The sequence below is a fragment of the Lemur catta genome, chromosome 7, assembly GCF_020740605.2.
Source record: "Lemur catta isolate mLemCat1 chromosome 7, mLemCat1.pri, whole genome shotgun sequence".
Classification (NCBI taxonomy): Eukaryota; Metazoa; Chordata; class Mammalia; order Primates; family Lemuridae; genus Lemur; species Lemur catta.
The window spans coordinates 56,746,433-56,772,713 of NC_059134.1; the positions used below are offsets into that span (position 1 = coordinate 56,746,433).

General features: G+C 35.8%; 1 protein-coding gene across 3 annotated transcripts in view; it reads right to left on the reverse strand.

Annotated features, from left to right (window-relative positions):
- UVRAG (UV radiation resistance associated) overlaps positions 1-26,281 on the reverse strand; it is a 278,967-nt gene that overhangs the window by 47,629 nt on the left and 205,057 nt on the right. For all 3 annotated transcript variants that reach the window (XM_045555435.1, XM_045555436.1, XM_045555437.1), the window contains exon 13: positions 15,826-15,904. In XM_045555435.1, coding sequence (XP_045411391.1) covers positions 15,826-15,904 — 79 coding nt within the window. The remainder of the gene's footprint in view (positions 1-15,825; positions 15,905-26,281) is intronic.

A 26,281-nucleotide genomic window follows, 5' to 3' on the forward strand; every position in this document is an offset into this window, starting at 1 on the left:
AAGTGATATTGGCCAGGCGTGGTGGCTCACGCCTGTAATCCTAGCACTCTGGGAGGCCGAGGCAGGTGGATCGCTCAAGGTCAGGAGTTCGAGATCAGCCTGAGCAAGAGCGAGACCCCGTCTTTATTAAAAATAGAAAGAAATGATCTGGACAGCTAAAAATATACAGAAAAAAAAAATTAGCCGGGCATGGTGGCGCGTGCCTGTAGTCCCAGCTACTTGGGAGGCTGAGGCAGTAGGATTGCTTGAGCCCAGGAGTTTGAGGTTGCTGTGAGCTAGGCTGATGCCACGGCACTCTAGCCCAGGCAACAAAGCGAGACTCTGTCTCAAAAAAAAAAATAAAAAATAAAATAAAAAAAATAATAAAAATAAAATAAAATAAGTGATATTAAGTGTATTTTAATAGCTATATTTTATGGAGGAAAAGAGAATAAAAATGACAACATAATAATGAATGTCTTTGCTTTTCACATCTTCCATGTCTTAACAGAATAAAAGATCTTAGACCATTAATAAATGCTATGTATTCTCTTAGAGTCTTAAATTTGGATATTAATACTGCCTTTATAGAAATAAATAAAAAAGCACTGATGGAAGATGTAAAGTGCATTAGTGTTCATGTTATCTCTCCTGGTATGAATTTAATGGGTATCTTAATAAGGAAGATATAAACTAATGTCACTGATTAGGAAATATATCCAGTCACATCATTTAGTAGCCTCCAGTGGGGCCTGATGATGATGTCTGAGTGGAATTACTATAAAGCAAATGATGAATTAGCGTCAGGGGCAAAGGGACATACAAATGTGCCTCAGAGATGAAGCGATTACATTCTACATTACATGTTACAGGTCAAGTCAAAAGACAGTGCAGTCAGTCCTAAAGCAGCGCTAACCAACCTGGCTAAGCCCACTGCTTAGAACTTGCTGAAGCTAAGCTATTTTGATAGCTGGGCCACAGGCTTCCTTGGTTATAATAACCTGAAAGTAACATTTACGTGTTTTAAGTCTTTTTTAATCTCCTAAATACCATGAAGTGATGTTTATCAGATCTTAAGACACAGGCACATTCTGCTCAGATGACTTCATTCTCAGGGGACCTTGTCATTATGAAGGCTTATTAAAAGAAGGCAAAGGTTCACAAACCTTTAAGAAGAATCTTAAGTGACATTACAAACTAAATCTAAAAAGAAAACATTTTGGCTTGGCTATACAAAATAATTTCCTTTTTGTGGTTAGCTTAGCGGTCATAGTTCAGCAAACTTTGGATAGAGTGACCACCACAATTAGCGTATCAAAAATGTAGACATCATTTCTCTCACTTTCTCTTCTAATTAGGTTTGAGTTCAACACTCAGTGCGGGGGCTTGACCTACATGTGGTAAAGGCCCAAAGACTCACAAATTCATTTACTACTAGGCATTTGGGAAATCTTGCATACTTTTAGGTATATTTGAAAGAAAAGATAATCTATCCAAAACTCAGTCTATTCATTTGTTTAGAGCTTATTTTACATTACATATCCTTACAATGGTCACCAATGGTGTTTCCAATTTATCTTTCCATAACATGGAGAAAAAATGCCAAAAACGCTCCATACAGATTTGTTTCAGTGATTTCTTTAAAATTCTTCCTATGCCAAAAATTACTCTAAGCCTATTTCCTCATCTGTGAAATGAGGATAATAATAAAAACCTGAAAGGTTATTGTGAAGATTAGGGATAAAGAATAAAAAATACTTTGCATCAATAAAAGCAGAAATTATGTGCAAATCTAAGACAAATGAAGTGCTCTAGCTCAAAATTCTTTTTTTTCCTGGTGTATGATAATGAAACATGAAGTCCTTTGTAATGGCAACTATAATATTTCTCAACAGACTACAAGAATTCAATGAAATAGTGTCACTTTTTAAAATTGTTGTTACCCTATAATTTTTTAATGGCAAGACATAATATGCATATAGAATAATGCATAAAACACATATACGCATTGTTTAAAGGATCAGAATTATAAAGCAAACCCCTGGGTATCTCCCACTCAGTCAAGAAACAGAATGCTGCTGGTGCCCCAGGAGCTCCCCATGAGCCCCGTCTCCTTATAATTCCTTCCCCTTCCCAGAGGTAATCCCTATTCTTGTTTTTTGTATAGGTTTCATTCCTAAACAATATAGTTTAATCTTATTTGTTTTTGAGCCATGCATAAATAGAATAAGATTATGGAGATGTTTTGTTTTTTGCTTTGCTTCTTTTACTCAACATTATGTTTGTGAAATCTGTTCCTATCATTATTATGGTTTCATGGCTGCACAGTATTCCATTACATAAACACACCATGATTAATGGTGCACATATTGCTGATACATTTTAAGTTGTTTCTAATCTTTGGCTATTATAAATAGTGCTGCTATAAACATTCTCACATGCACATCTTCAATTTCACTGCATAATGCCAAATTATTTTCTAAAATGATCGATTTACACTCCCATTACCTCTACTTTAAAAGTAACCAATTTATTGTGGTTTTTATCATGCATGTGCTCAAAACAAGATTGGGAGAAATCGTAGAACATTATTGCTAGAAGAAAATGGAAATTATTTTTCCTTATTTTAGAAGAAGGATCCATGGCGTAGAAAGATTAAGAGACTGGCTCAATGTCATGGTTAGCAAGAGACACACTGAGAGAACCGAAGAGTTAGTGGCAACTCTGAAGCTAGAACACAATCTAGAGCTGTTTCCAAGACATTATGCTACCTTGCAAGGCACTCTAGAAGCAAGGAAGGGGAACAATGTTGTATTTTAGAAAGTAGGAAAAAAGTATCCATGCAAAGGAAGGGGCAAAAAAAAATGAAAAAATAACACTGACGTTGTTAATTGTACTATGAACTAATAATGAATCTTAAAGAGGAAGTACACACTATTAAGAAAAAAATATAGCTAGACAACCTCTTTAAAGCTGAAATTTCTACATCTGTTGAAATATCCTATAATTTGATGCTAGAAGCTATGTGCTAATGAATAGATAGAGAAATCTAGTTTTTAGTCCCAGGCTCACTGTTAAGCATTTGTGCCATTTTGAGAATGTCAAAAAACTTCACCAGGCCCCAATGTTTATCTGAAAAAATTATAATAATTATACACACACACACACTTTCTATACAAAGGCAATATGTGTTCAATAAAAAATCAGAAATAAAAAAATAAGTGGAAAGATTATCCAAGGTCCCATAAAACATACAACACAATTTTGGCATACATCTAGGCAGTCTTTCCCCCACTACATATAGGGTAGTTTGTTTGGTGCTTTTAAAGTTTCTATTTTAATAACTGTAATCAGAGTGTACATTCAACCCTATACTTTCCTTCTGACACTAATACCAAAGGTATTTCTATGGTACCTAATCTTCAGAAAAATTTTAATCACAGCAGATACTTGCTATGGTTTGAATGTTCCCTCCAAAACTCATACCCTGACTCAGCCTTAAAGGCCCAGCTTGGATGATTCCTCCAGGAATACTTCCCAAAGAAGTTTTCACATATCTCTATTATTTGCACATACTACACCATAATGTCATCCTGGCTAGCAAGTAAGTACCAGGTTCAGGAGCCAAGTCCTATCCATCCTTGTTTCCCCCCTGCCCAGCCCAGCATCTGACACAGAGTTAGTGAACAATCGGTCCTACTAGGAGCCACAGAAACACTTAGAGAATAAATAAGATAGTCACACCAGTCACAGGACTCAGGGATAAAAGAAACATTTTATGGCGACAAGAAGTGTCAAGCAGAGGAAAAGAATGAAGAAATGAGCCAGGTGGTGGGAGATGGGAGTTTAGATACTTCTTCTAAAATCTGTCTTCACTCTAGCCTTCTTCCTACTATCATAGGTTGCTTTTATATAGCAAGAAAACTGAGAATGCTGGAGAGGGCTTGGGGGAAAAAGGAGGTTAAAAATAGAGAAATAAAGACTAGCACAAGTCTGTGGCTTAGCAAATTCTTCACAATTAGTTGCAAGGCCTATGCCTTATTTCCTTAGATCTTAGGACTCTACAGTCTACCTATAGTTTTTAAAAAGGCATATTTATAAAAAGTATAATGGTTATTCAAAAAATAAATTAAAACAGCAAATAAATATATGAATTAACAATTAATAATCAAAGAGCTACAAATAAAAACAGAGATATCATATGAAAAAGGTTAATAACACAAAATATTGGCAAGAGGGTAAAAAGATAAAAATGTCAAACTTTAAAATGTATATATTCTTTGACCCAGCAAGTGAGTATTTACCATAAGGAAATAACCAAACACACATGCAATAATCTAAGAAGGATGCTTATTCACTGCAATGACGTTCACAATAGGGAAATATCAGAAATGATCTAAATGTTCATCAATAATGAAACTGTTAAATAAATAACAGTGTGTCCATGCAACAGAATGGAATGCACACAAAATGTTTTATAGCTTTATTTATCAACAGAAAACTATCATCACGATATAGTTTAATAAAAAAGAGCAGGGCATACAAGAGAATGCACTGTGTAAAACCATTTATGTAAAATGTTATTTATTTAACCTATGTATGTATATTTGCATAGACGTTTGGAAAGATGGTCTCCAAAATATTAACAATGGTTATCTGAGTACCGGAATCTCAAGTGATTTTTATTTTTTCTTAATGCTTTTCTGTATTAAAACATTATGCTAGATCAAATCATTTATGATAAGTTATTTCTATTTCAAAAAAATAAGAAAAAAATATTACCTTAACTTGAAACTAAAGGCTCAGTGACAATGAATAAGGGATCTGAATACTGTTCCTTCCCTTATACATAGTAATCTGACAGAAGCAGCCAAAAATGCAACCTTTCCTCCCCACTTCCTTACTTGTTCTTAACTTGAATTTAGCTTTCAATGTCCTTCCACATGTTTTCACCTCATTTCATATTTGTCGCATATGGGATTTCTTTCTTTCTTTTTTTCTGGAGACCGAGTCTTGCTCTGTTGCCCTGACTAGAGTGCCGTGGCATCAGCCTCGCTCACAGCAACCTCAAACTCCTGGGCTCAAGCAATCCTCCTGCCTCAGGCTCCCCTGTAGCTGGGACTACAGGCACGTGCCACTATGCCCGGCTAATTTTTTCTATTTTTAGTTGCCTGCCTAATGTTTTTGTTTTTATTTTTTTAATAGAAACAGGGTCTTGCTCTTGCTCAGGCTGGTCTCGAACTCCTGACCTCATGCAATCCTCCTGCCTTGGCCTCCCAGAGGCTAGGATTACAGGCGTGAGCTATTCAACTGCGCCCGGCCCACACATGGGATTTCTTAATCACAAAGAAAACACTGCACTTTGTGTTCTATATATTTAGCAAACACTTGTTTAGCACTTACTCTATTTCAGGTGCTATTGTAAGTGCTTTACAAATATCTAATCTTCACAACAACTCTAAGAGATAGGTATTATTATCACCTCCATTTCACTGATGATGACAATCAGGTACAGAGAGGTTAAGTAACTTATCCAAACCATATAGCTCAAGCGATAGAACTGGGATTTGAACCCAGACAGTCTAGAACCAGAGTACAATTAACCATTTGGCTATGATGCAATTATTTTATTTTAGGATTTTGGCCTTTCACTTAATAACTTTATATTAATTAGGATAATTTTATCCTGACTGGAATCCCAAGTCCACAAATTTAAAAATGCTCTTCTCAAGTAAGTATCAGAATTTGAATATAACAACGTTTTGGAGTCCATTTCTTCAAATAGCTTATACCTAAGCTATGCCGGTCACTTTAATGCCAACTAAAATCAGACCAAATCCATTTTTCATATAGCTCATAATTCATTTCATGAGGCTTAATCATAAAAAATATAGTTAGAATTTATATCCCACCCTCTCCGAACTAAGCATCACATATTTCATTTCAGTTGTGGTACATTCTTTAAATATTTTCCTCCTAGCAAAAGATGTCACTCATGATGGTGTTTCAGAAAAGGCTAAACTGATTGCTGAACAAGTAAAAAGACTAAAGTGAATCTTTTAAAACTACTAGGATAAAGGAAGAGATAGGTGTTATCATAGATGCTAAGCCAAGTAAGGTGCTAAATTTATACTTAGCTCTTAGCCACAGAAAAAAGGGGAAACCTGTTATGTAATATGTTTCTTTCTGTCTGATAAAAGGGAAGTGGCACGTATGGTCCCCTGATCTCAGAGTTAGATGATTAGAGTCTGCATTTCTTTGGTCATCTCACAGCTGTGTGACTGTGAACAAAGAACTTCCCCTTCAGAGGCTCAGTTTATCTAAATGTAAAATGAAGATAATACCACCAATACTTTTAGTGCTTTCGCAAAGGAGAAAAGAGATAATATACGTGAAAGGGCTCTTCATCCTAAAATAAGCTATATAAATATGCTACAATTGTTTTATTTTTCCCATGGAAAGACGCTTTTTGACATTGCATTTCTAGTTTTAGTTTAAAGGGAAAAAATGTCCAATTGAGGTAAAAATAAACTGTTTTATCTTGTCAATTTATTACTTCCAGTATTTGAAGAGTATAGTGAATACCTTCTGACTTGTACTGCATAGCATTACTGGAATTCAAATTGGTAGGTCTCTGATACAGTGTTTCCACATCTGGGGAACTGACACACGTGTCTTGGTTAATCAGACGATGAGCAACTTTAGAGTTTCATAGGAAATCTGATGGCCACATTCTCTAGGGCAGTAGTGCTCAAACATTTTAGTTTCAAGATCCCTTTAAACTCTTTTTTTTTTTTTTGAGACAGAGTGTCACTTTGTTGCCCTGGCTAGAGTGAGTGCCCTGGCGTCAGCCTAGCTCACAGCAACCTCAAACTCCTGGGCTCAAGCAATCCTACTGCCTCAGCCTCCTGAGTAGCTGGGACTACAGGCATGCGCCACCATGCCCGGCTAATTTTTTCTATATATATTTTAGTTGGCCAGCTAATTTGTTTCTATTTTTAGTAGAGACGGGGTCTCGCTCTTGCTCAGGCTGGTCTCGAACTCCTGACCTTGAGCGATCCACCGGCCTCGGCCTCCCAGAGTGCTAGGATTACAGGCGTGAGCCACCACGCCCGGCCCCTTTAAACTCTTAAAATTACTGAGGACTCCAAAGAGCTTTTGTTTATGTGGGTCATATATATCAATATTAACCATATCAGAAATTTAAATTAAGAAAACTTTTGGATATTCATTAATTCATTTAAAAATACCAACAGAAATCTATTACTTGTTAATATAAATATTTTGAATAAAAAACAAGCATATTTTCCAAAAAAATTTAGTGAGATAAGTGACATTGTTTTACATTTTTGCAAGTCTCTTTTGCAATGTCTAACTTAATAGAAGCCAGCTGGAGTCTCATATTTTCTCCTGCACTAACTTTTTCCCCATATGTTGTTATCAGAAAATCCAGCCTTATACGGATATTTAGCTGAAAAAGAAAGGGGCATCTTAATAGCTGAACTTTTCAGATAATTGTGAATATTCTTCTTTGATACTATTCCCAAACTCATCAAGTAATAGTTTTTTTAAGTTAGCAGCAATGTAGAATCTTCAGATTGAAACCCTATCAATAAATTTCTCATACTCTGTAACATTAAAATCCATTGGTCTTTCTTACACTTTGAAGGAATCTTTTACCCACACACGATTTCACAGAATCGATACAGTGGCCATTTGGGAACTACTGACTCACCGAGTTATATATATTTTAAATGATGACATATTCCATTATACAATATTTAAAATCACATGTGTTAATATCACTATCAATCTTATCAGAAATGTCATTAAGGATTGGGAAGCTGCCAATCTCTGGGTGGCAAACACAAGTGTTGTGAAATTCCTGAATTTTATCAGTTGATTTCCTTTAAGTGACAGGGTCATTTCATAAGTCTGAATAACTGTAGGCTGTCAGTCATTCTCTTAAGTAAAGATGATGCTCCATAAAAAAAAGCAGCTAGTTCAGGTAGCAACTCAATTGCACAAGTTCTTTTCCTCGAAACAACCACTATACTTCAGTATGCAGCAAAAGTGCTTTATGCATACTCTTTTCCCATCACACAGACTATTAAAAAGATGTGCACTCAAGGGTCAAGATTTGATATAATCAATAATTTTTACTGCTTCATCAAAGACATTCTTAAGTGAGACTGGCTTTTTTTTTTTAAAATATAAACTATGAGTACATGGTGTCACAGAAGGCAGAAACTACTAGGGTTTAGTGCCTCTGCCTTGATTTGTTCTAAGGGGCTAGCAGTTTTACCCATCACTGTTTTTCGTACCATCATGCAAATGTCAACATAGTGAAATAGGCAAAAAATGTCTTATATTGTATGAAAATACTTCTGCCCTCCCAGACGCACTGAGGGTCTCGGGGACCCCCAGGGAACCAGGGACTGATTACACTGCAGCTCTAAGAGGAAAAGAAATCTCCGTCACTCAGATTGTGAACAGTTGGCATACTCACATGAAACTCTTCAGAAAATCTATTAAAGGCTCAGTACTAACAACCCAGAAGAAAATTATTTAGTTTCATTATACTTGCTTGCTTTTATTCAAAAGTTAAACTAACTTAATGCTGGTACAAATGGCCTTCCTCACATTAAATGTATTCAGTGTGGTATAAACTATGGTAACAACTATACATTTAAGTTATACCTATCAAAGTCTTCATTTTATAAGATATATAATAAGCTGGACTTTCTCCCTGCTCTCTTCCTTATCCAGAGCCCATCACCCTTAATGCATCCGAAACAGGCAGTGTGGGATAAGTGGGAAGAGCAAAGGCTCACTCACATCAGCATATGGTATTTCCCATCTTAAAAAACAAAACTAACAAATAGTACCACATCGCCACAAAACAAACAGAATGAACAAACAAAAACCAAAGAAACTTCCCTTAATCCCACAGGCATATCCAATTATAAACCCGTAATTGGACATAGTTGATTACTTCCTCCTTCCAGCAATTTATTTTGCTTACTTTCCAAATTATTACTGTCTCCTTGTTTTTTCCCTACTCACTGGCCATTCATCCAAGTTTTTACTGGTTCTTCCTCCTCTATTTAACTTGTAAATATGATTTGCCATGGCTAAATCCCACTGCATGTGTGTGTCTGTTTCTATCTCTCCCTCTTTTCAGCTCTGTATTCTCTCCCTGGTTAATCTCAACTGGTTCCACCATCTTTAGGTTGATGATTCCCAAATTTCTATTTCCTGTACTGACCTCCAACCCTGAGCTCCAGACCTACATATCACTATATATCTTGTTATTTACTTAATGACTCTACTTAAATTTCTAAAAAGCAACTCAAACTTGACATCTCCAAAACAGATCTTTTAGTGCCCCCATCCCCATCTCCTGGATCCTTCCCCATCTCAATAAATGGCATTATCATCCAAGCAGTCACTCATACACAAAACCTAGGAGTTATTCTTCATATTCCTTCCCCCCTTATCTCCCACATTCAATCCATTAGTTCATGTGCCATAATATATTTCAAATCTGTTTACCTCTCTCCATCTCTACCCCTATCATCCTGGTCCAAGCCACCATCAACCTTCATCTGGTCTTCTGATACAGCTTCTAACTGGTAACTTTGTTTCAATCCTAGTTCTCTCCTGTAATCCATTAGAGTAGCTAGAGTGATTTTTTGAAAAAAAAAAAAAAAAAAAAAAAAAAAAAAAAATCAAAACATGCCACTTTTGCTTAAAGCTTTCATTCAATGGCTTCCCTGTGTATTTAGAATAAAATTAAAACTCTTTCCTATGATCTCTAAGGCTTCATATGATACACTCCCTGACTACCTCTGCCCCTCAACTACTGTGCTCCTGCCACACTAGCCTTCTACTTGTTATTTGAACACAACAAACTTTCCTACCTCAAGGCCTTTGCCCTTGCTATTCCCATGGCCTTAGGGAACTTTGAATTCCCTAGCTCTTTGCATGCATGGCTAGCTCCTTGCCATCATTCATGTCTTAGCAACAGTCACTTCAGTCACTTCCTCAATATGGCTTATCTGACAACTTTATCTAAAGTAGGTCCAGTTATTCTCTATTATATCACCTAATTAACTTCTATCACAGCACTTATCACAATCTGAAATTATCTTATTTGTTTACTGTATGTCTTTTCCCATTAGGTTATAAGCTCAATGAGGTAAGGATCTTCCTTTTTTTAAAAAAACTTTATTGATATGATTCACATACCATATAATTCACTCATTTAAAGCGAATAATCCAAATTTGCCATTTTAACCATTTTTAAGTGTACAATTCAGTGGAATTAATTATATAGACAATGTTATGCAACCATTATCAATCTATTCCCAAAACTATCACCCCAAACAGAAACTCTGTAACCATTAAGCAATAGCTCCCTCATTCTCCCTTTCCCCCAGACCCTAGTAACCTCTAACTTACTTTCCATCTCTATGAATTTGCCTATTGCAGATATTTCATATAAGTGGAATCATACAGTATTTGTCCTTTTGTATCTAGCTTATCAATAAGGCAGGGAGATCAGGGAGCTTGTGTGTCTTATTCACTGCTCTACCCATTGCAACCTTTATGAGGTCACGACATAAAGGCAAACCATTTCTACACCATATTGTTACATGTGCTGAAAAATGGATTCTTTTTGACAATTGCAAGCGTTTGGCACAATGACTGGATAAGATGAAGTGCCAAAACACAGTCAAAAACCAAATATTCATAAAAAAAGCTAAAGGTATCTGTTTGATGGTTCAGCATTGGTATTATTCACTGCAGCTTCATGAAATCTGGTCAATCGATTACAGCAGGTGTCTAATACAACCAAATGGATGAAATGATGAAGATGCTTGTGATTAAGCAACTGAGATTGGTCAATAGAGACAGGCCAATCATCTTGCAAGACAAAGCTTGACCACATGTCACAAAACAACGCTGCTCAAACTACAGAGGCTGGACTTGGAAACTCTCTGTCATCCACCGCATTCACTAGACCTTGCACCTGACTACCACTTCTTCCAGGCTTTGGACCACTTCTTATAAGGAAAAATATTCAATTCTCAACAAGCTGTGGAAAACGCCTTTTGCGATTTCATCGCCACTTGCTCTCCAGGCTTCCTTGCTGCTGGCATACAGTTAAAATGGCAAAACTGTATCAATAGTTTAGATGCATACTTTAACTATACTGCTTCTTATTTGGGCTATAATAAATTAAACTTTTGATTTGAAATCAGACATTTCACATTTAATGACCTAAAATAATTAATTAAATTTTAAGCAAGTCAGTTAATGGGTTTTTTTTTTTTGAGACAGAATTTTGCTCTTTCACCCAGTCTAGAGTGCAGTAGCATCATCATAGCTCACTGCAACCCCAAACTCCTGGGCTCAAGTGATCTTCCTGGCTCAGTCTCCCGAGTAGCTGGGAATACAAGTACATGTCTATGTTGCTTAGGCTAGTCTTGAACGCCTGGGCTCAAGCTATCCTCCTACCTCAGCCTCCCAAAGTGCTAGGGTTACAGGTGTGAGCCACTGCATCTGGCCTATACTTAACTTTTTTTAAAATTTATTTTTTATTGTATATATTTAAGGTGTACAACATGTTTTGAAGGTGTACATGACGTTTTGATATACATACACATAGGGAAATGATTACAACAAACATTAACATTCATTTTTCTGTGTTATAAAAATACCTAAAATCTATTTTCTTAGCAAATTTTCAGTATATAATACTTTATTACGAACTATAATTCTCATTCTGTATATTATATTGCTAGACTTATTCATTCTACATAACTGCAAATTTATACCCTTTAACCTACTTCTCCGCCCCTGGTAACTACCATCCTACTCTGTTATTCAACTACTTATTCAACTTTTTTTTTTTTTTAAGATTTTGCATATAAGTGAGATCAAAAAGTACTATTCTTTCTCTGTCCGGCTTATTTTACTTAGCATGATGTCCTCCAGGGTCATCCATGTTGTAACAAATGGCAGTATGTTGGTCTTTCTAGAGGCTGAGTAAATATTCCATTGTGTGTGTGTGTGTGTGTGTGTGTGTATACTTTATATATAAATTTCTTTAGCCATTCAAGTCACTCAACTTTTCTAGATCTGTTTCTTTACTTGTGTGATGGTGCTATATCATTATTCATTCATTATTAAGCATCTCTTCAGAACTTAGCATTTCTGGCACTGCTAATGGAATGCTTGCTAATAGGAATATCATGATGTACAAAATAGTCTCTGCTATCAAGGAACTTTTAGTTTCTTTTCTATCTGGGGATATCATCTTCTTTGATTTGGTACATTTTTAGGATGGAAATATATAGAACAATAAAACACATGGAAGTAAGGGGACCTCTGCCAAGCTTATCAAATTATGTAATATTACACCAGAGTGGCAGATGTCACAGCCAAACTGTCTTCAAATCCATTTCACATTATCTGCCTTTTTACTTTGCAGGGTGATGATGAGGATCAAATGAATATATATGCATGTAATTTACAAACTATAAAGCTCTCTACAAAGGCAAGGTAAAAGTTTTATAATTTTTGTTATACTACTTTTTATGCTCTGAGAATTAAAAGCAAACTACTGTGATGTACACAAATTCTAATACAACATACTTATAAACTTACTGACAATTATGGCAGGATCTGGATTTTAAAATCAATGTCAATTACATTGCACCCGAATTTTGGCAGGCCCATTCCTATAGCATTACACGCTGACCAACAAGGAAGGTTATTTCCAACCAAAGGGGCTGGCACTTGACAAATGTTAGCAAATGGTGCTGAAAACAGGCATTTTGCTTTACACACTTTCTATACCTAATCCAGCGCATACACACACACCTTTAGACAGCAGTGACATAAAAAGGGCAAGCAGGCCCTACCAACGCTCTCAGCTCTTCAAACAACACTTGAGGATTTCTACTTGAAGGCCTGTCTTTCTAAGCTTGTGCTTTTAAAACTTGGGCTGGACTGATCCCAAATACTGAAGTAACAAATATTACTAAGTTCTGTCATTTCCTCTACCAAAAAAGTGATTTTACTACTACTTCTGGTTATGATGAAAGGTCCTATTGACTATTCAAATCCTCAACCAAGTTATGGATGCAGTATTAAATGACTTCACTCCTTCTTCTCTGGCACTTTAACACATGCCAATGCTTTCATCCACCTCCACTAACGTGGCTTATAAATTACTGAGGTGAGGCCATTTTAACAGTATGATTTGTTCACATCTCTAGAGATGGGGTACAAATGAGACTGCCTGAGAATACAAACTCTCCTTTGACAACATGTATTAGTATGTCTGTATATAAAAATAAACCTTCAAAAGCTGGAAATATCTTATTGCTATAATACTTGGTTAGAAGCCATAATAATTAATGGTTCTTTGATTTGTTACAAACCAAAATGTGAAAAAGTGATGGTAGTAAGGTCAAAGACAAAATGAAACCTTCTCCAAGAAATAGCAAGAGATGGACTAGACAGAGCTGAAGCAAAAAAAGTTAAAGGTCACAAACTTGCTAAAAGTTTCTGTTTAAATGCTCAAGAGAAGCTTCCTAAATAAATTTTGAAATGTAAGAAAAGTCTCTTTTTAATAAGTTTATTGTTCCCTCCTTTTGAAACTGCAACAATAGTGATGAAAAAACACCAGAGAGCAAGAACTTGCTCCCTATAGAGTGGTTAAGCCTACTGATCTTACATACACACATACACTCTCTTCCTCAATTTTCAGAAAGAGCATAAAATTGGAAAGGATATAAAACTACTAGAAGCAACCCATTTCTTAAACAGATGAATAAAGCTAGTTCAGCATACTTGTGGTCTTGGTTCAGTTAAGAATAAAGGCAGAGGCCACTTGGGAAGTGCTTCCAAGTAGGGACCAAACAGATGCTAGAGCTAAGAGGCTGATGAGGGCTGACTTTCCTAAGTTTTCCACTGGACATAGTCAGCCTCCATCTTGGTCACACTCTCAAAGCAAGCTAGGGTATTCTTAGCAACTCTTTAAATCGTCCTGTGGTATTCCTATTGTGCTCTTGAGAAGAAAGAAGTATTTGTTTGAATCTGAGATTTATGAGGAAATCCAAGCATTTCGGCAGGAGCAGGTTTCACCTGGAAGCTTCTAACAGCCTTCTAACCTCTGGACCTATGTGCCTAGAGCAAGAAATACAAAGTGGGGCAAGGAAAAAAGAAGTTCTGAACTCAGATCAGAACTTAGTTCTATTAAATGATACCAATTTTACTCTCAGACTCTGTACCCTGTAGTATCCACGTGCTCTTTCCACCAAGGCTGACTTCACTGGAGATGCTCTCTAACTGACTTACTAATTTACCTCTTCCTTAATGCAGTCTTAGTCTGGGCATTTCTTGACCAGTTCTGTCTAGGCACTGCCTTTTCCATGGTATGACACAACTGTGATCAGCAGAGTATGAGCTAAGCAGCCTTGAAATTAAAGTACTGTTTCTGTGACTGAAATCTTATCTGCCAAAAATGGAGGGTGGGAAAGCATCAGTTGTGGGAAGAATGGTACATGGAAAGGTGAGTCATGGGCCAGAAACTGTGAGCAAGTCTGCCTGCCTGGAGCTGTAGCAGAAGTAACAGTAAAAGCAGTGTGATTGAGAGGGCAATGAGTATAAGGTTATGAAGCAAAGGATTAATTGAGGACTGCAAACTAGAAATCTGACTCAATTTCAGAAAAGGATAACAACCTTAACAGAAACCAAATTTTTAAAACCCACCATTAGACTAAGGTTGGTTGAAGGGAAGAAAGGCAAAGATGATACTATATGGAGGGGTAATTCTAGATTGATCAGACATGAATAAGGGAATTGTTCAGCAAGTCTTTAGTTTTATTTGGGTAGAAGGCAACTCAGGCTCATAAAAACAAAAGCATCACAAATTTTATTATTTCTATAAAACTGAAAGGTCTGGGGATACAGCCGATAGTGTCTTTAAACAACAGCCAACTTGTGGATACTCATCCATGTGATACTCCAATTGGAAGGATGTCCAAATAAAAACAAAAAAAGCATTTGTTATTTATAAAAACAAAGGAAGCTAGTCTTCCTTTAAACCTGAAAATTTATGGAACATCTACCTCTTGAAGTAGAGCCAAAAGTGCTAAAGAAACGCTACATATTTCTTTCAGGAAAATATAATACAAACCCAGGCATCTAATAGTCTTACTATGGCATGTGGAAAGACATTATTCAAGTGAGATACTAACAGATGTGATGCTGAGAGTGTGACAAAACCCTAAGATGGGCTGGGAGGACCATATGCTTGGTCTTTTCCTTTGGGCCATGAATAATAAAGTGAGGAGACCATGAAGGACCTGCAACGGCACTAAACTTTTACTCCATAAACAACAATGCAAAATGAGTCCCTAGAAGTGGTCTAAGAGAAGAAAGTTATTACCAGTCAAGCTGCAGAGGCAAGAGATTATAAAGCTCACATATCCAAGTATAGTCTAGCAGCAAATAAAAACACAAAAAAGGTTGAACCCTACATATATGGGGAGCAAAAAAATAAAAAATAATAAATAAATAAATAAATAAAAAGGGATTCTGAGTTTAATACGATTCTGATTTGTACCCATTGCTTCACTGTAGTCATTATAATGGCACGGAAGACACTGTGGCCAAAAAAGAACTATGTATTACTAATGTGTTACTACTTATTTAACTAGTTAAATAAACGGATCAACTGTAGTACATATGATAAAGAAAGAGAGTTGGCAATCTAAGGAAGTAGGTTGTATGTGGGAAGTAGGAGAAGAGTGAGTAAGAGTTACTTACCTGTGCTATATTTTTGTTCAGAAGATAGACACCATAATCAAATTGTAACTTCTCCCCTCCTTTTGGATACAGTGGAAACCTAAGAAAGATAAAGAAGGATCAGAAGTTTCCCAAAGTTCAGTAAATACAACCTCCAAGTTGTTGACAGAGGCTAAAGTTTCTTAGATAGGCACAAACATCTGAAGAACTGGACTCAATCATTTAGTTATAGTCACTGCAATCTACTGACATCTTCATACTATGAATCAAGTCAGAACAACGGCTGCCTTCTCTCAAAGGAAAAAGTGAACAGGTCACACAACAGGGTGCTAATATGTAATAAAGTGATCCACCAGCCCCAAGGAATTAAGGCCACTGTTTCTTACTTATATATTATGAGCTTGCCACCTTAGCTAGGATTAAGATCCCAAAATTTTTTCCTCTAATATCTTGGACCTGACATCTCAACTCCTCCTAAGTGGGAGAGGAAGATTAAGAAGAAATAAAAATCAGTCTTAGAAACAATATGTAACATTTCTGTTTCTTTTAAGGTGGCCAGTAGTGCCAGTATGAGCCAAAATGCATTCAAAAATTCATTCACATTTACAGTGATGGCCATTTGGATGCTACTTCTATAAGGCATTGTGCTCATGCCATAAAGTTCTTACAAATGACGTTCCATTTTAACCTGCCTCACTAAAGCAACAAAAGCATGAGATCTGGCTCTTCATAAAGATGAACAGTTATTTTAGGGAATAAGCTTCCTTCACCTATTTCCCTTTCCTTACCCCTGCAAATGAAGAAGAAAAGGTTAGAGCACACCTATAGTCTAGCCATTTTTCTGATTCTCAACATCATGTATAAGTTTTACCATCTGAAACAGATTTTTCTACAAACAGATCAATCACTGCTTAGATAGGGTCAAGAAGAAAACTTCATCTTTCTTAGTTCTGCATATACAATTACTCTCAAGAATAAAATAATTTTATTGAAATGAATGGTATATGACAATTACTGGATATTTTAAATTTCAATTGTCTTTTAATTGCCTGAGGAAAAGATACATTCCATAAAGCCTAGAGGATATTGTTTTCAAGGGAAAATAAAAGAAAGGAAATAGAATTTAAAAGCTTTATATAAAATTCTCTAGAGCTGTTGGTTATATAGTATCCAAAAGGTAAATTTTTTGCACTGTAAAATTATAGGCACTGGGGAGTCAGTAAGGTCATGAACTGTACTTATTCTCTACTAAAGGAATACCAAATGCTTCATACACCCATCAAGAAGATACAGCTTTGTATTTAATTGTAACAGTAAAAATAAACTAGGACATGTGGTTTGGTCCCAAATTGAGATGCATAAAAATGACAGCATAGCAAATTCAGGATAAGCAAAGTATAACACCAGGCTTTTGCAAGGTGTCTGGGAATCATTCAAATTCACATGGGGTAGCCTGCATAGAAACTACATATTTGCAAAGACATAATGACAGGGGTACATTAGAGGAATCTTACTATAGGCCTAAAGTTCTGTAATGTGCAATTGTTATTCTATAAGCCATCACATGTAGACTATCTGAAGAGTCCTCCAAACCCACAGCTATCTCCATTTTCATGTTATAGATCCAGAAACTGTTTCATATGTTGGAAGGGTAAATTGAGATCAGCATACATTGAAAACCAAGCCTCTACATTCCTAAAAAAATGGATCTCACAACATTTGACTTTATTATGACTTCATTGGGACTTATTTACAAAAAGATCCACAAGGTGTGTATGTAGCATTAAAATAAATCTAAAGAGATTTTAGAGCCAAAGATTCAAATAGGGCAATGCTAAGACAGATCAAATATTAGGACAGAATTCACATTTTATATTGCTTTGAAATTCTTAATGGGTCACTTCAAGTTGAATAGTATAATAGCTTATAACTATCACACATTCATCTTACTTTGCAAAAATACATGGATTTGTAGGTCTATCAAGCAATCTAGAAGAATGGAATCCATTTAAAGCTAAAAACTATTACCATCAGGACATAAGATACAAATCAATGATATTTTATTTTAATATAGATGGAAAATCACATTAATAAACTGTGGAAGGTTTAGACAAGAATGTGATCATTCAAGTACAACCAGAAAAATGTTCATAATACCACAAAGAAGACTCACTAAAGGAGTATTACATTAAATAAATGGAGGATGAACTAAATATTTCCTATGAAGATTCCATATAATTTATTACTACACTCAATTAAAATGGCCAATATTAAATTATTTTTCAAATTAAATTATATCCCAAATTATTTAAAACTTCATTGACTCTACACGGTCAAAAATACTAATGAATTAGAAAGCAATGAGTAGATTATGTGTGCGACAGAATCCCATCTGAGGCTTACTGTCACTGTGACTGACACCTGATGGTGAGGAGGTGAATGGGAGAGCCACACACCATTTATTGGAGCCCACCTTTATCTGGTATAAATAATCTTATCATTGTGAACTATCAAGTTGGCTTAGGTCAGTTTGCAACCCTTTCCTTTTCCAGTCCATCTCAGACTATAAATTTACATTCACTGTGTGATTATTTGGTTAATGTGTGTCTTCCCTGGTATACTGTAGGCCCCAAGAAGGCAGAAACAAGTTGTATTTTGTCCCTCTTTTACTTCTGTGGTCAAGTGTCTAAGCATTGTTACCAGTAGACAATAAATATTTGTTGAATGAGAAAACATGATTATGTGAAAAGATTTGGAGCTCTTTAGTACACAGCAATTTCAATATGAGTTAAGAATTATGACATGACTACCAAAAAAGCTAACGTGATCTCAGGCTATTTTAACAGAAGCAGAGCAGCTAAACTGGGGAATGTGCTAGTGACGGTGATTTGTACTAGGTTAGACTATAGTGAGAGACTTATTTAAAAGAAACTGATTTGCCTTGGTCACCTACTTGGTAAGTAGAAGAAACATGACCTCAACATTAGGTCTGCAATGATAGATTCAATATTCTTTCTATTGTCTCCTAATCATTTAGAGACATACACTGAGGATGATTAGAGAAATGGGAGCCACAGCACTGAGAAAAATGGTTGAAGGAACCAGAGGTGTTTAGCCTGGAGGACAGAAGTCTCAGGGACAACAAATGAAAGACTTTCAGAGAGAAAAAGAACTGGATTTATTCTGCATGGCTCCAAGCAGGGAGGACCAAAGTGAATGGTATGGAAAATTGATTTCACCACAGAGTTATTCAAACTCCAAAAGATCTTGGGTAGAGGCAGATAATCGGAGATGGGCAACAAGTAAATAAAGAACATGTACTCAGGGGGTGTAGTGGGTTCAATGGCGGCCTCCAAAAAGATTTGTCCATATTCTACTGCCTGGAACCTGTGAATGTGACCTTATTTGGCAAAAGGGTCTAAAATAGTTAAGGATCTTGGGATGAGATCAACCATAATTATGCAGGTGGCCCTAAATCCAGTAAGTATCACTGTTAAGGAATATGCAGAAGAGAGACAAAGAGAAGAGGAAAATGTCATGTGAAGATGGAGGCGGAAATCAGAGTTATGCAGCTACAAGCCAGACAATGCCTGGAGCCACCAGAAGCTGGAAAGCATAAAGAAAGGAAAGTGGTCCTGCTGATACCTTGATTTTGGACTTCTGGCCTCTAGAACTGTGAGATAGTAAATTTCTGCTGTTTTAAGCCATCAAGTTTGTGGTAACATATAGTAGCCTCAGAGACTAACATGGGAGGAATCAAATACTGGATTTGATTGTGCTAGATGACATTTAATATCTCCTCCAATTGTAAGACTATATAATTCTGAATATGTAAAACCAAATATACGGAACATAATTTCATTTTTCTCTCAGGAACCAAGAAAGCATTTTAAGACTATATAATGCCAAAGGGTCATCATGATAGGTATCAGCTAAGACTGACTGCAAAGCAGACCTACTAAAGTAGTGGTAAATGATGTGCCAGAAAAAGAAATTCATGTGTACAGGCTGAGAGTAGGAATTTTTAAAAACTAATTCACATATATAAATACACCCACAGAGATGTAATGCATGAAGAATATGACATATTCAACTTGGAAAAAAATCGCAAAAGAGACTGATTTTGAATCTTTAAATATTTAAAAAAGATAAAATTATTATAAGCACTACCCTCTCCCCACCAACCCAGACATTTTTAAAAAGCATTCCAAGCTGGTGACAGTTTCTTGCCTTCACCTTCAGAGCCTCACATCCATCCAGATCGAGTTCTTTAATGGCAACTGGAGATGAGGAATATGGCTGCTATTTATTCAAAAATTTTTACTGTACATACTAGGATCACTTCTGCCCACTGTATTTGTAGAATATGTAACAACACATGCTCAATATGTTCTGAGGCCGTCACTTTACCTCAAATTCAACACTTTCCCCTGCCCAGATTGGTTTTCCATCACAACGTTATCAATTACTCAGACTTAGAATGACATTTAATTTTTACCCACTTTATTTGCCTTTTATATAGGCAGCCATTGACTAAGTTGACAAGTCATTATCTCTCTACTCCCACTGTGGATAATTTTTTGTTGGGGGGGGCTGTCCTGTGCACTGCAGGATGGTAAGCAAGGACAGCATCTCCTGTCCTCCACCCACTAAAAGTCAACAGCACTCCATCCCCAGCTGTGACAACCAAAAATGTCTCTAGACATTGCCAAATGTTGCCTTTGTGGGAGGGGAAAGGGGATAAAACTGCCTCAGCTGAGTACAACTGGTTTAAGCTCTTATCAGTTTGATTACTACAATAGCTTCCTAGCCAGCATCCTTAATGCCAATTCATTCTCCATATCACTGCCAAATTGACTTAAGGCAGCCTAGTAAGTTTAAAAAAATTAACTTACGACAGTAAAGACAAAGTTTTTCTAGTCTTAGCTCCATTATGTACTTACTTGTTATATAAACTTGGGTAAATCATAACTGCTGTAACACTCAGTTCTTAAGCTGTAAAGTGGAGAAACTATCATCTTTCCTGCCTCCTTCACAAGTATCTTGTGAGGATAAAACAACACCAAGGATTGAGAAAGGACATTGAAAATGCAAAGCATAACATAAATTATTTTCTCTTAAGTTAGGCTTCTTATCATGTTACTTCTCAGGCCTGCTTCCCAATCAGTTATTGTTTTTTCAACTCCTCTGCCTAGCTTTTAAGGCCTAAGTGATCTGACCTGTCTGTCCAATTTATCTGCCGCCTTTTGCTCAAGTGGTTTCCTCACAGTATCACGAACACACCAAGTTCATTTCTCTTTCACTGCCTTTGCTCACTTCTTGGAAATGCACATCTTTCTTTCCTTCCTATCTAAATACTATTCCATCCTTTACAAAATCTAGTTCAAGTTGCCACATTCCTTTTAAAACCCTTCTTGACCACCACAGGCCTCACTATTCTCCCTTGACCTTCCTTTTATCTACTTAATGTCTAGAGATTGGTTGCTTGCTTCCATATTTGTTCATTTCATACTTTGGTGGCAGGGCATTAATTCTCCTACACTTCATAATTTACATGTGCACAATTCTTGTTCTTGCTGCCTCATGCTTTGAGGGCTATGTCACATTTAAAGAAGTAACCAAAATAAAATTGGAATATCTGCTAAAGAATATAAAACTCATTTTAAAAGACATTTTTCAATGTTTATTTTCCAAAAAAAGTCCCCCTAAAACAACTATAGTAAATTGTGAATCATCTATGGTATGCTTGGGATTCAGAAATTGAGATAGACTATTACATTAGTAACTACTGGACTTCTCCTGTTAAGAAGTTTAGAAGACCAGTCTTTATAACTGGTGGGATGACCTACTATCAGGAACAACCAGTTTTGGGTTGGCTTTGCTAGATTCTTTTTTTTTTTTTTTTTTTTTGAGACAGGGCCTAACTCTGTTGCTGGGGCTAGAGTGCAGTGGCATCATCATAGCTCACTGCAACCTGAAACTCCTGGGCTCAAGCAATCCTTCTGCCTCAGCCTCCTGAGTAGCTGGGACTACAGGCATGCACCACCATGCCCACCTAATTTTTCTATTTTTTTGTAGAGATGAGGTCTCACTCTTGCTCAGGCTGGTCTCCAACTCCTGGCCTCAAGGGATCCTCCCACCTCCGCCTCCCTAGGATTATGGGTGGAACCATAGCACTCTGGCCTGGCTTTGCTAAATCTTAAAGCTACATGGACTACAAAGAAGGAGTTTAGAAAACAAACAAACCACACTCAAGTCTTCCAGGGCAACAAGAACAACAAAATAATTGTGAAAGAATTTTAAATGTAAAATGCCACCAACTTGCTATATGCATCTAATCTTTTCCCTGTGATCAAGAAAGGGAACTGACTGAATATTATAGATTCATACTCAATTATTCAGCTTCAACACATGGACAATGTAAAGCACCTGGTGGAGTAAAAGGGATTATGTGTTCACTTTGTCAAGACTAAGAGAGGAAAAAAAAAACTCTCACATATTTCTTCTAAGTTGTATAACGTCACTGAAGCTTTAACTGTAAGTCATTGCAAGTTGACAATAATACAGTAAAACCATAAGGCAGCCCATAGGAATATGAGATGGAAAATGGCCCTTCACTGGAGACTGAAAATATTTGAGCTTCTATTTTCATGTCAAAAAGTCACATTTATTCACCAGCCCAAAATTAAAAATTTAAAAATTAGTCACTTTCAAAGAACATTTCCATTTTCATTTACCACTTCCTATTCTAATTGTATTCAAATTTAGTTTTAAGTTTCAATTCTTCTTTGGTTTAAAAACTTTAAGGATCATTTAACATTACCCCATAAGTGATATCTCATTTTAAGAATCATAACCAATTTAAAGTGACAGAGAAAATAGATATCCATTGGTCTGGGCTAAAGTTACAATTCATGAAGACCATAACTAAGAATGGACATTTATTTCCCCCCCTTTTCCTATAGTCAAAGTGAACTTTGAAAAATCAAATCTGATCATGGCACCCATTTTCCTACATAAAACCACCGAAAGATGTTCCACTGTACTTGGAATAAAATTTAAACTACACAGAGTAGCCTACAGGGCCTTAACAGGTCTAATCCATTGCTACCTTTTTGGCTATATACCTCATATCATTCTCCTCTGCCTCACTACGCTCAAGTCATGCTGGCATTTTCTGTTCCCTGAACATGCCAACCTTAGTCCCCACTTTGGGGCTTTTGAACTTACTGTTCGCTGTTTTTTAAGCATTTTCTCCTTAAATCTTCACAGAGCTTACTCCTTTCTTGCCATTCAGGCCTTTGATTAAGGTGACCCTTAGAGAGACTACCCCAGGTCACTCAGTCTAAAATCATTCCTTAGAAATATTACAACAAACAGATTAGACTAAGAGCAGCCAGGTGTACTACTCAGTTTTAACCAGATGTCATACAACAGGAAGCACCAGTAATGCCTATGAAATATTCTTGCCAAAAAAACCTGAATCTGAATATGATCACCTAAATTTTTATCTCAAGTTTACAGGACATGCAGGGGAAAGAGAAACATATTAAATAATAACACAGGAATGCAGGGAATTCCACAGGAAACTATAGAATAAACTTAATTTATTCGATAAGGAAAACAATGCAAGGAAAAATGCAAAAGGAGAGAACCTTTAGATTTAAAGAAACTCAAGATGTGGAGCAACTGGAACTCTTATACATTGTTGGTAGAAGTATAAAATGTACACACTATGTTAAAAAGTCTGGCAGTTACTTATAAAGTTAAACATACACCTACGCTATGATGTAGCAATTCTATTTCTGGGTATTTACCCAAGAAAAATGAAAACATTTGCCCACAAAAATATCATGTACAAAACATGTTCATAGCAACTTTATTCATAATGGTAAAAAACTGAAAACAACCTCAGTGTTCATCATTAGGAGAATGGATAAACAAACTGTGGCATATTTATACAGTAGATACCACTCAATAAAAGGAAATAAACTATTGATACACACAACATGGATGAACCTACAAACATGCCAAGTGAAAGAAGGCTTACACAAAAAAGTTCCTATTGCATGCTTCCATTTATGTGACATTCTAGAACTGGTAAAACTAATTTACGGTTGAACAATGGTTGTCTAGAGGACCAGGGAAGGCAGTGATTTCTCGAAAGGAGACACAGGGAAGTTTCTGGGGAGATTCAATAATCTGTATCTTGACAGGGGTTGGATTGCACAGATATGCATCTGATAGAACTCACAGAACGGTTCATTTAAGATATATTTCATTGTATGTAAATTTTACCTCAAAAGAAAAAAAGAACCATAAACAAATACTGAGCTCTGGTTAATCATACGCATGATGAAATACTGGGGTGAAATGTACTGATACTTAGAGATTGATCAAAATAAGTAGGTTGACAGATAAACAGAAGGATGGATAAATGGAAAGATATATAATGAAGCAAGCACAGTAAAAGGTTAATTGTAGCATCTAGGTGGTAGATATAAGTAAGATTCCTTCAGCATTTCTGTATGTTTGAAAATTTTCATAATAAAATCTTGGGACAAAATATAAATAAAAAGTTTAGCTAAAGTGATAACAGAAAAATAGAGTGTAATAGAGAATGGCAGTCTCCAAACTTTTTTATTTCATACCTCTGTCAGTAGAAAATTGTGAACACATGCCCCATTAATTATGTAAGAAATAAAATATTTTAATAAATGATATCCAGGTATTATAGTACAAATACATTATAAATTATATGCAAAGTAGAAATTAAGATGATGATATAATAAATAGAAATGGAAATGTTTTAAAAAAAGACTTAAAAGACAACAATTAAAGGAACAGTGAGTACTGTTTAGATTCTGATTTTAAGAAATCAATTATAAAAAAGGTCACGAAACAATTGGAGAAATGTGAACACTAATTATTTGATAACATTAAGGAACTGATATTATTTTTTAAGTGTGATAATGGTATAGTCATGATGTTAAAAAAACTTACCTTTTAGAGATACATAGTGAAGTATTTACAGATAAAATTTTATGATATCCAGAATTAACTTAAAAATAATCTACTGGGATGAAGCGAGTAGAAGGAATATAAATAAGATTAATGATTGTTTCTAATTATTAAAGCTGGGTCATACGGTTTCATTTTCTCTACTTTTGTATATGCTTAAAATTTTCCATAATAAAAGTTAATTAAAAAGAAAAAAGAAAATCATAGTCCCTTGGTCTCTACCACGTATCTGTTTCTCATTTGTTTTCGGTCTGTTTTCTCCAGCTAGAATGTTAACCCCAAGAGGGCACAGATTTTTATCTTTGTTGTTTACTATGGTATTCCAAGTATTTAGAACATTGTCTGCTATAGTACAAAAATTCAATAGTTGTTTTTGAATAAATGAAAGCATCAAAAGTCATTTATACTACAATTAACTCCTATACTATATCACAGTCTTTTCTCTAAACTTCATAATTATATTTCTCATCACATGCTGGGTATCATCTTCTCCTATGTGTCCCATACGCATTTCAAATTCTACATGTTCAAAATTAAGAGTATTATCTTTGAGATCTGCTTTTACAATATGCCATGCAAACACTAATCAAAGAGAGTTGAAATAGCTGTACTATTAATGATATCAAATCTACTTTTTCTAATTCTATCCACCTATATGCTCAAGCTAGAAAATTCTGGTTCCCTTTGTCAAGAATGACCTTTTCTCTATTCTCACTTGGCTAATTCTTACTCCTCTTTAAATAATTAATCCAGGTATCACCTATTCCAGGAAGCCTTCTCTGACATCCCTGAGCTATGGGCTTTTCTTTTCCTTTAGTACCTTGTGAATACTTCGTTATTCACATACCTTATAATGAAATAGCCTATTACATGTCTATTTTAAATATTTTCAGATGAAGAACAGTACTCTTGTAGGCCCCAGCATATACATTCTTTTGTTAAACTGAATAAAACTGTCTTTGATTATTCTTTCTTCCCTACATCTAATTGGTCAGAAAATCTCACTTACAATTTAACAAGTTAAAAACAATGGCTAGGAACTGCTAAGTAGAGAGATGGGGTAGGAGGAACCAGAGAAAGAGAAATAATTAATCCTTGGCAGTTTCCAAGAGGTAGAAAATTTAAAACTAGTTTTAATGAAAGTAAAGGTCAGAAATTTGAAAGAGATGAAAGAGCATTAGAAAATTATAGTAAAATAACTGATCCAATCAACAATTTATTTACTTCGTACCAGAGACTCTGATGAGCACTGGGCAAATAAGGCAAATATCATTCTACTTCACTTACTTATTCATCAAATAGTTACTGTGTAATCCACCTTGTGCTAAGCACTGCTCTAGGTGCTGAGCTAACACAGTGAACAAAACAAAAAAATTTGTTCTCATGAAGCTTACATTTCAATGAGGGAGATATGACAACAGAAGGTTTACTGAGAAAGTGACATTTGAGTAAAAAC